Source organism: Myotis davidii, unplaced genomic scaffold, assembly GCF_000327345.1.
Source record: "Myotis davidii unplaced genomic scaffold, ASM32734v1 scaffold194, whole genome shotgun sequence".
In the NCBI taxonomy this organism is placed as follows: Eukaryota; Metazoa; Chordata; class Mammalia; order Chiroptera; family Vespertilionidae; genus Myotis; species Myotis davidii.
Window position 1 is genome coordinate 3,932,258 of NW_006286673.1, and position 11,224 is coordinate 3,943,481.

Below are 11,224 nucleotides of genomic sequence, written 5' to 3' on the forward strand. Positions count from 1 at the left end.
GCGCTGAGATGCCAGCTGGCTGAAAGCAGGTTTCTGGGGTTATTTTAGCTTCTATATTTATAACAATGTTTCAAACTGCAAGCTCAGAGGCCAGCAGCGGCAGGCAGGGAACGTTGGAGTCCTCCGTCACTGAAGCAAGCAAGCCCCTGTTTGCTTCAAGCTGCCTGGCTGCCGGCTGCCATCTTGGCTGGCAGTTAATTTGCATATCGCCCTGATTAGCCAATGGGAAGGGTAGCGGACGTACAGCTAATTACCATGTTTCTCTTTTATTAGATAGGATGGTGATAGGGGTTGAAGTACTGTAAGATTAGTGTCATCAGTTGACATTTTAAGTGAGGATTCTCAATCTTTTGTAATTATTTTATAGACGTAATTGAAAATTTCCTTTAACAAATGCAGCTCTAAGGTTTTTAGTACATTTTAGAATGTTGCTTCTCACTCACTATTAAACATAGGAAAGTGGGTCTGGTAGTTAGGACAATAGACTGCATGCTGTTGGATCTTAAGGAAACCTTTCCCTCCTGGCTTCTTGGTTACTAAACATCAGTGTTCCCGGACCTTCCGAACTTGGGCTGTGCCATGGCACATACGGCCTCACTTTGCTTTCATGTGGCTTTTAAATAGAGCATATGAGTTTCCCGGGGCTGTCTCAACAAAGTACCTCCCGCTGGGTGCCTTTGAACACAGCAGTCGGTTCTCTCACAGTTCTGGGGTGCAGAAGGCTGGGCTCAGGGTGTCAGCAGGTGGGTTTTTTTCCGAGGGGCTCAGAGGGATAATGGGTTCCAGGCCTCTCTCCAGCCTGTGGTGGTGCTGGCAGGTCTTGCAGAAACCTGCTTGCACCCCCCTGGTGTTTCCTGACTTGTACGCCTGTCACCCAATCCTGGCCTCTGTCACCACAGGCCTCCTCCCATGTCTGTGTTTCTTTTTTCTCTTCTTATAAGGACACTGGTCGTTGGATTAAGGCCCATCACCCTACTCCAGGAAGGCCTCGTCTTAACTGATTGTATCGACCAGGTTCCCATTTCCCACTAAAGTCACATCCGAAGTTCTGGGCCTTAGAACTTGGGCCTGTCTCTTTGGGGACACAGTTCAACCCACAACAGGTGCTCGGGCTCATGATTTCTGACTCTCACCTGGACCTTTGCCAAGGGCAGCTGCGGGTGAGGAAGTCCTGGCCACAGGCAGGTTCCTCTCTGGTATTTCAAACTTCTGATGTGTCCGCGTCTTTGGAAAAGGACAAGCCAAGGAAACAATATCGATCCCATGTAGTTTATTATTTGGGCAGGCTTTTTTTAATTTTTATCCTCATGCAAGGATATTTTTTTCATTTTATTGATTTTTGGAGAAAGAGAGAAATATTGATGTGAGAGAGAAACATTGATCTGTTGGTTGCCTCCCACACGTGCCTCAATCCTGGATTGAACCCACAACCTGGGTATGTGCCCTGATCAGGAATCAAGCCACACCTGTTGGTGTACAGGATGGTGTTTCAACCAACCAAGCCACTTGGCCATGGCGGCTCTGCCCTTTTTTGATTACCACAGAATAATTCTATTTCCAGGGTCTTTTATGCTTCTCTTTTTATTGAGATATAATTGACATATAACATATACTCCTTTTAAAAATATACTAGTTACTTGATTCAAGTAAGATCTCCTTTTTGCAAATTTTAACTCATGTTTCCTCACTCATACTTTTAGGTTCATGGTATTTGGAAGCTAAATAGCAAACTTCTATTTTTATAGTCCAGTCTTTAGATCCTAAAACCACATTAAACATTTGTAGATGGAAAATTACAAAAATAAGGTGGTGTTTACCTAGATTGTGCTCTCACTTAGCTCCCATGGAAGAACCTTTAATTTGGAGGGATAAAGCCCATGATCTTGGAAAGATTTCATTTGTTTACTAGTTCAGTCAGACACTGACTGCTAGACACTCCTGCCGGGGTGGGGAGCAGCAGTGACCAGGAGGTGCAGACTGATGGAGGAGGCAGCACAGAGAGTCAGAGGGCACCCTCTGCAGAGCTGGGTGCTGCGAGCTGGGAGCAGGTGAACATTTAAGCCACCACAGAAGACAGGGAGGGGGAAAGTCGCGGAGACATCTGCGGGAACTTCCAGGCAGAGGCCAGGACGAGTGCAGAAGCCCCAGGTGGGGCGGGCTGGGCACTGGAGGAGAGTGAGAGTGGAGATGAGGCCAGGAGGGGTGGGGGCGACCATGGAGCCCAGGGGCATGGGCGGACTGTGGATGCAGAGAAACCATACTTTTTCCAAAACCCCATCTCCTCTGACCATAAAGCATGTCAGCATGTCTCTCATCCAAAGAGTGTGCCTAAGAACCCGCTGTCCAGAATCTCCGAGCATCCACCTCATTTCAGGTTCTCACCCGTCGAGTTGCATTTGAGCCTATACCGGGCACGCTGAGCGTGGGGCTGGATACGCAGAATCCCTCTCATTTATATCCCATGCTATCATCCTGCTCTTAGAATCGTTGCTCTCCCGTTTAACTGGGTCCAAAACTGGAACATGTAATCCCGCAGAGACAGGGTTGGAGAGAGAACTGAACTAGTCAGTCTATGGTGGGTGTGTGTGGGAGGGGCAGATGCGAATGCTGTGGTGCCTTCACGCTTCCGAGGTCCTTTTGAAATATTCCGGAAACCCAGAAGTAGCATTAACGGACACTAACATGTCAATAACAGGCCCTTACAAACTACGAACCCTGGGAATGTGGCAGTCAGGCCTGCATTCAGGAGCCCTGCGGGACCCAGAGTGACTGCCTGTGGTGTGCATGGATCCTCACGTGCTTATGATGATGTCATTGCCTCTGTGTATTCAGACAAAACTGCTCTTACAGGCCCACGGACGACAGCAACCAGCCCCCCGGCCGGGGCGTCCTCTCCATGCACGGGCTGACTTACGGGGTCATCCGGGTGGACTCGGAAGAAAAGCTGTCTGTACTCACCGTGCAGGACGTCGGCCTCGTGATGCCCGGAGGTGAGAGGGGGGCCCGGGCCACAGACACTGCGGGAGTCCAGTCAGGACCCCAGACGTGGGCGGGGGAGGGATCAGTCGGCACCCGTGGCCCCGCTGGCAGGAGTGCTCGGGACGATGCTTAATTCCAGTCTCCTTACATGTTTGTTAAGCTTCACGGTTGGTGGTAATGCTGCTCCTCCTGGAAACCCAAAATGTTCAAGAAGCTGACAAAGGCTTCTATACCACCTTGTGCACTGGAACCGGGGTTCCTGTCCCCTTGGGGTGGGGATGGGGAGCTGCTCTGTACCCCCACGGCCCTGGTGGCTTCTCTGACGGTCAAGCTCTCGCGGGTCACCCCGTCGGATGCACTGTGCAGAGCTGGGTGCTAGCTAGGCTTGTTGCAGCTGCATGAAGACTGAGGGATGGGGGTTTGGGTATTTAGTGAAACTTGTTTTAGTGGTAGAGCCCCTTTGAAAAGTCACAGAAATCATTTCCACAAATGAGCAGAGAGGCACCAGGTTGAAGGGCCCACCAGCAGGCACCCCTGTCCTCCACCCCCTGCCCTGCACTTGGGCTGCTCCTGTGACCTCGTTGGGCTCCAGGAAGCACAGGCAGACTGGCTGCTGGCAGGAGAGGAAAGCCCACCCTCTGACTGCAGAATACCCTCACCTGGTCCTGCTTCTCACATGCATCCCCTCTCTCAGGACCCTCGTGAGCACTTAGGCCCTCGCAATCGAGGGGGCTCCTTTTTCGGGTGCAGGTCCCACTTGAGTTTGGACCTTCTCCTGATGAGCCCTCCACACGTGGGAGTGCAGTCTCATCTCATAGGGGGACAGTCACATCCAGGTACAACACGGCCCCTCGGACACATGCGTGCACAGCACCGAAAATGCGGACGTAGCTTCGTCACAACCAGCACGCGCCACGAGCCAGAGGTGCACACACCCCTGCACTGCAGGTGTGAAGCCCGTGTGGACCTTCATGGGAGCACCCCCAGGGCCCCTCTGCATGGCGCTCTGAGCCGGCTGGGCTTCCTGGAGTCCATGCCTGCACATAAAGTCTCCTCCTAGGGCCCTTTTGTCACAGAAATCTCGCTTACACCCAACAACCCTCCACATACTGTATGTCTCAGGCCGCTGCACACTTCCAGCCTCAGCCAGGCCTCCTGGTTCCTTTTCCTCCTTCCTTTAAAAAAAATATTTTTGAAATAAATAATAGATCCCCGTGGTTTTAGCTTCAAAAGATTCAGGTTGTACAATGATAAAACGTCCTTTCCAGCAATAACACTTCCTTACAGAAATACTCTGGGGCTGTGGGGACACACACGCACACACACACACACACACACACACACACACACTCTGATGGGCACACATATTTGTTTTTTCACAGCCTTTCTATTTCACGTAAAGAGAGAGCACTGTGGGTTTTTCCTCTGTTCAGTGTCACTTGGTTTACGGCACTCTGTCTTGTATCTTAGAGCTCGTTTGTCAGTGCGTGAGGAGCTGTCCTTCCTCCCCAGGCGTGTAGGGTACGGTGTTGGAATACATGTAATTTATTCAGTCATCCCCCACCCCCAGTGATGGTCTCTCTTGTGCTGCTGAACTGTGTGCCGTGGATGACTCGTCGGTGCTTCATCTGCGCAGATGTGAGGATAGTCAAAATGGAAAGTTCTAGAAACTGGATTTGTTCCCAGGGCAGATGCCCACATAACTGATAACATTGGGTCCTTTGGGAAAGCCGTGAAGATTACCATCCTACCACTCAGGGGGAGGGGAGGGTTGAGGGGGAATGTTCCTCTCTCTTTCCACTCCCTCCTCCCTATTAAGTTATCACACTTTTTTTTTATCTGATGGGTGAAGAATTTTTGGTATAATTTTATTCTGAAATTTTCTCCCCATGCGTGAGCTGAATGTTCCTGCACGTTCTTGGCTCTGTTTCTTAGACGTGGCACTTCCTGTCACCTTAACTCCAGTACAGGGTGGTGGGTTCAGCCCAGCCATCCTGACACACCCACCTCGCTGAGCCGCCAGCTCCCTAATCAGACCCACGGTCTGTGGTGGCCAATCACGGTGCGTGGGTCATGGCAGCGCCGGGCATGCCTGCCACAGCCGAGAAAACTAGCATCACTGGATTTCGTGCTGAAATGGCCGGTTTGGAAATTCTCAAACAATATTCTGTGAAGGGCCCCGGCTTGACAGGGAATCTGAGGTCAGAGATTATAGTTTCCACAGGAAGCACACAGCCTCCACCCAGAAGAGCTCGAAGGACTGTGGGGCAAGCGTTGTGTGCTCCTCAGTGGGCGCGGTCGAGGTTGCGTCCTGGAGGCTGCATGCGCTCTGCTGCTGGTGTGGCTGTGGCTTATCTGAGTGTCATCCTCATGCTTATGCAGAAAGGGCTACTCCCCTTTCATACAATTTACACGTTAAAATTAAAGCAGTTGGAATGATCTACTGACGCCACAATTGTGAAACTTTACATTTTGCTGCAACATGAAAAGTCATGACTCACTTCAGGGAAAATGACCAGCTGGTTCATCACCTCCCTGTCATGTCAAACCTGCAGTTTTGTTCCTATTTATTTGTGTTCCCATGCGTATTCATCTCTCTGTCTCCATGTTTCTCTCTCTGTAACTCTCTCACTGCCCCTCCCTCCCGCGTCCAGCCATCATGTGCTCCGTGAAGCCAGACGGGATCCCGCAGCTGTGCAGGACAGACGAGATCGGGGAGCTCTGTGTGTGCGCGATTGCTACGGGGACATCCTACTATGGCCTCTCGGGCATGACCAAGAACACCTTTGAGGTAGGTCTGGGAGCACCACTGCCAGGTGCACAGATGTGAAAGATAAGATGGTAATTTAAAAAAAACAAACAGTTTTATAATCATTAAAATGGTTGCACTTTCTCCTGCCAGTGTCAAAAAGGGCAAATACAGTTTCTTTTTAATATATTACTGTTCTCACCTTTGCCTGTTTAGTAAGAGCCCCAGGGACAGTGGGTGGGTGAAGGGACGAGAGCCTACGGGCACAGCCTCGCTGGCAGGGGAGCTGAGGTCCCCCCTTCATGGCCTGTCAGCCCAGGACGCACTTGTCCAGGCGTGAACAGGTGTGCACGCTAACTAACTATCTCCGCAGCATGAGCAGGCAGGCACAGACGGGGGTGGTGTGAGTGGTGAGTGTATTATGCTGTGTGTGTATGTGGGGTGTGCAGTGTATGCATGGGTGGTGTGTGCACACAGGTGACGTGTGTGTTGTATGCACACACATGTGTAGCGTTAGCACAGGCACACACACACACGTTGGCCCTGTGAGTGAAAGGGTGGGTGCACGCAGCAGTACGGAGCTCAGCTGCACCTCCATGTCCTCAGAGTTTCTACCATCGCCCAGTGCTGCCGGCCCAGGGGGAGCACACTTCTGATGACTTTGTGCAGAGGAAAGCCTGAGTTGCTTGGGGATACGTTTCTTAATGTCTAGAACCGTGGTTGTCGAATGAATGCAGAGTCACATTTTCAAGACACATCTAAATAAAGTCCCCATCTTCTTTTCTGTGCAATTCACCTGCCAGGTCTGGAGACAGGTGTAGAATCTGAACACGTGATTTACTTCCTTTATATTTTCTAAGTGTAGTTCCAATAAGGAAAACTGTTTTAATGAATAGAGCACGTTTCACAACTAAAAGATGTTATGTAAAATGCCCCTTGATTCTTCATTTATCACTTTTTAAAAATATCTGTTTCTATTGATTTCAGAGAGGAAAGAAGAGAGAGAGAGAGAGATAGAAACATCAATGTTGAGAGAGACTCATTGATAGGCTGCCTCCTGCACGCCCCACACTGGGGATGGAGCCCACAACCGGGCATGTGCCCTGACTGGAAATCAAACCATGACCTCCTGGTTCATGGGTGTACGCTCAACCACTGAGCCACACCAGCGGGCTCCATTTGTCACTTTTATGCTGTGACTTTATAAGCAGAATTAGTTAGTGTTTATTAGACTATTGTCCTGACCTCTGCATATCACCTTTTAAGAGGCTCAGAAGCCGTGATAAGAAACGTGCCAAGGGCCCTGCAGGTGGGCCAGCTGGACCAAATTGTAGGGTGCTGGGTGGGCAAGGGAGGTGCCTTCCAGGTTTGTGGTGTCTGCTGGCAGCAGCTGCCAGGCTGGCTTTCCCAGCCAGGGCTCAGGGTAGGAGACACGGCTGAAGAGAAGCAGACCCATGGGCTCCGAGGAGGAGGGGGGAGGCAGGCCTGGCTGGGCACTCACAGCGCATGCCTCCCCAGGTATTCCCCGTGACGAGCTCGGGGGCCCCGGTCAGCGAGTATCCCTTCGTGCGGACAGGCCTGCTGGGCTTCGTCGGTCCCGGGGGACTCGTCTTTGTGGTGGGCAAGATGGATGGGCTCATGGTGGTCAGTGGGCGCAGACACAACGCCGATGACATCGTGGCCACAGCGCTGGCCGTCGAGCCCATGAAGTTTGTCTACAGGGGAAGGTGAGTCACCTTCTGTGCAGTGGGCACAGTTTGCTGTAGGCTACACTTTTTATGTAAAATCGCACAAATTCCTTCAACTGATGGGACGCAGTTCACTCTTATATAAAATGAAGCAGCTGGACTCAGTGACCTTTGAGATGCCATCGAGTTCTGAAATGTCCAGTTTTATAGGAATTTTCTGAGCCCCATAAATATATTTTCACTAACTTCTCCTCTACGTTAAATAAAAATATCCATTTGAGAAATGTTATTTTTAGTAAAAAAAATAATTCAGAGAGTCAAAATTCATCTTGGTGCAGGTCCTTCCAAAAGACCCAGTGATGATAGGTGAGTGACCATTTTACACGGAACACTGGCTCCCGTGACTTCCTTCCCCCTGACTGTGCCCCTGCCTTGCTGGGCACAGGGTCAGTATTGAAGATTTCAGCCCTGTGTGTTTGCTAATTTGAAGAAGGACATAAACTGTGTTAGAACTTTCAGTGCAGCAAGCTAAGGGAATAGGAGAAATAGATACTGGGTGAGGCATCACCACTTTTGGATTATTCTTTTTAAAAAATATATATTTTATTGAATTTCAGAGAGAAAGGGAGAGGGAGAGAGAGCTAGAAACATCGATGAGAGAGAATCATTGATTGGCTGCCTCCTGGATTATTCTTAAACCTCTGTGAAAAGCGGCGCCGGTGTTCGAGTTGCCACTATCCCGTGCTTACGCGGGAGACTGCATACCTAGTAGAAAACTTACTTCACAAACGCAAAATCTCTACTCATTTGGACACTCTTGCTTCACAGGTGCAAACGCAAGCTGCAAATTGAATGGGTTTCTAAACTTCAGCAGTTCTGATAAACGCACCTGAACTCCCTCTGCCCGTCCTGAGAGGTTTGTTGCCAAACCTGAGGCGTGGCCTTGGGGAATGCAGGCACTTCTGTCCGAGCTTGGTCAGGCTCCTCCTCCCAGAGCTGCACTGTCAGTAATAAGTGCCCGGGGCTCTGCTGTTGCGATGACTTCCGAAGCAGCCCTCGGTACTAGAACCCCCTCAGCCTATCGTCAGTGGTTACCAAGCTCCTGACTGCAGACTGGTCCCCCTGCAAGCATCGCCGGCCTGTGCTCACTGTGCCTCCCTCTGTCCCTGCAGAATAGCTGTGTTCTCAGTGACCGTGCTGCATGACGAGAGGATAGTGATCGTGGCCGAGCAGCGGCCCGACTCCACGGAGGAGGACAGCTTCCAGTGGATGAGCCGCGTGCTCCAGGTAGCCCCCCCAACCTCTCCCCGGCTCAGGGCAGCTTTGGAGCGTTTGTTAGGGTGTGGCCAACCCTCATGGACTGTGCTTCTGCCCCTGACGGTCACTCCATTTGGTCAGAAACTGCATCAACCCTGACACTTAGGTTTGTGGGAGAGTGGCTGTTAGACCAAGATCAGTCATCAGGGGTTGCAAAATTGGCTCCTGCTATTCATGTGGGGAGGTCGAGAGTGTGTATCTTGGAAGTATATTATTTTTTCTCCAGACTTCCTTTCTCAATGTGCGTGGTATTCCACCATCCCTCCGCAGTGATCCAGCTCGGTGAGGGTCGGCTGGGCAGCCCCTCTCTGACCACGGCACCTCCCGCGGGCTGCACCACGGCGCTGCACGCACTTCCTGGGCTGTGGACAGTGTTTTGCACAGTCTGCATGGGTGCCTGATGTCCCTGCACAGTACCTGTTCGAACACGGTCTCCTCTTGTGACTTCCAGGCGATCGACAGCATCCATCAAGTCGGGGTTTATTGCTTGGCCTTGGTTCCTGCAAACACCCTCCCCAAAACCCCGCTCGGTGGGATCCACTTATCAGAAACAAAGCAGCTTTTCCTGGAGGGCTCGCTTCACCCCTGCAATGTCCTGATGTGCCCCCACACTTGTGTCACAAACCTGCCTAAACCTCGACAGAAGCAGCCAGGTATGCCCAGGGGCTGGGAGGGCTCGTGTGGAGTGTCAGGGGGGCCTCTGCAGCCGGTGGTGGGGGTGCCACACCCCCTGGGCCTCGTGAACGGAGGCGATTCTCAGCCATCCTCCCCTCCTGGTCACAGCCCCCGGAGAAGTGGGCTTGTTCTCCACCAGCAGTGTTTTCTGCAAGCGGGTGGTGGAGTGCAGGGCTCTGCTGGGCTGCAGATCCGCTCAGGGCGGGGCCAGGGTGCAGGACAGCTGGAGTGAAGGGGGTGCCCGTGTCCTGCGCCTCCTTTTGGGGCATCAGACCTCCATCTGCTGTGACCTTGGGGACGCACAGAATTTCTAGTCACGGTTTCCTTGCACACAAATGAGAATAGGGCTTCCTTGCGTGTTTCACGGGTTCATTTAGGGGTCAGAGCTGCTCACACGTGGGAGAGCATTTTGAATTCCGTGAAGAACTCTGCAAACGGTTTGTGACGTCATGAGAGTGAGCATTTGCCTAGTGCTTCCGTGGTGTAGGGGACACCTAATTATTTGTTACCTGACTTGCTCCTCCTGTCAGTGGAGTTGATCATGCTCTTCAGGGTTGCACAGTTACCAGGGAAAGGGAATTTATCTCAAGATCGTGCATCGTGAGGAAGCAAATCCACCAGTGTAGTCCGAAGGTCCTGGCCTCCGGCCTGGGACGTGCAGACATATGTCAGAGGATGCTGGGTGATGGAGCATGTAGCTTGTTTCACATACTAACTTCTTCATCTCAGGGAGCCCTAGAGGGGGCGCTCTCATCTCCTTTCGCAAATGAGATCTCATCTCCTCCCCGACAGCTGTGGGACCGCAGTGCGGTGGAGACAGACCTCGACCCGATGGTCATTTGCCCACCTATAGAGTGGCCATCGGGGCGACGTTATGGTGAGACAGCTACAGGCCCGTTGGGTCATCACAAGGGTGCACGCCCAAGTTAGCCGCAGGGACCATCCGGACTCAAGGCTCACACCCCAAGAGTGAGATTGGATGAGTTTGGTGAGGCAGGTGGTCCCCCGGTTAATGTGAGGAGAGGGGTCTTCCCACGAGGAGCGTGGTCAGGACTTGAGTCCTGGTCTGTGACTGCCCCAGGGTCCCTCCAGCAGACGTCTGTGAAGCGGTCAGAATGCAGCTCCCCCCGCGAGACTCAGCTCTCTCCTAGCGTAAGGGAAGGGGAATTCCCTTCACAGCCTAGAGGTCAGTTTGCAGGCACCACTGCTCCTTTGTTTTTGTCCCACTTCTGTCCTGTTAATTATTTTCTCATATTCTAGATTTCCTTAACTGATACTCCTCCCCATTTCCCCCCTCACCTCATTTCTCCTCTCAATCCCTGGTGTATGCGATTGCTGCAACCCAGCGTAGAGTGGCACTGACTGAGGTCTTTGTGCTTTAAATTCTGTGGGTGCTCTGGCTTCACTGGGGTGAGCACAGCTCCTCTTTGTCTCCTGTTGTCTCCGGCACGGCCTGCACTGGGGACGCTCTGTCTGGGCGCAGTGGTTCTGGTGTTGAGGGTGTTGGGCTCTCCAGGGTCCTTGCGCACTCCAAGGTGACGGGCATGTCTCTGTCCTGCTCACCTGTTCTCCATCAGACACCTCGACCTAGTGTCCCCAGGCACGCAGGTGTGGAGGAGGTGGTGGAGCCCCCAGGTCAGCCGTGTGACGGGAGAGTTCAGGACAGATGTCTGGACAGGGGTCACTTGCAAGGGCACGTGATTCCGGAAGTACAGGGTGCAGCTCACCTGCCAGATGTCAAGAATCCCGAAACGAGAACCATGGCCAAGGGGAAAGGCCAGGATGTTCTGTGTTGAGCGCTGTGGGGAAGGCCTTC

At 52.0% G+C, this 11,224-nt stretch overlaps 1 protein-coding gene across 1 annotated transcript in view; it reads left to right on the forward strand.

Annotated features, from left to right (window-relative positions):
- DIP2C (disco interacting protein 2 homolog C) overlaps nt 1-11,224 on the forward strand; it is a 178,441-nt gene that overhangs the window by 104,134 nt on the left and 63,083 nt on the right. The window contains exons 18-22 of the mRNA XM_015560308.1: nt 2,851-2,990; nt 5,634-5,770; nt 7,247-7,455; nt 8,589-8,703; nt 9,185-9,386. Of these exons, the coding sequence (XP_015415794.1) occupies nt 2,851-2,990; nt 5,634-5,770; nt 7,247-7,455; nt 8,589-8,703; nt 9,185-9,386 (803 nt within the window). The remainder of the gene's footprint in view (nt 1-2,850; nt 2,991-5,633; nt 5,771-7,246; nt 7,456-8,588; nt 8,704-9,184; nt 9,387-11,224) is intronic.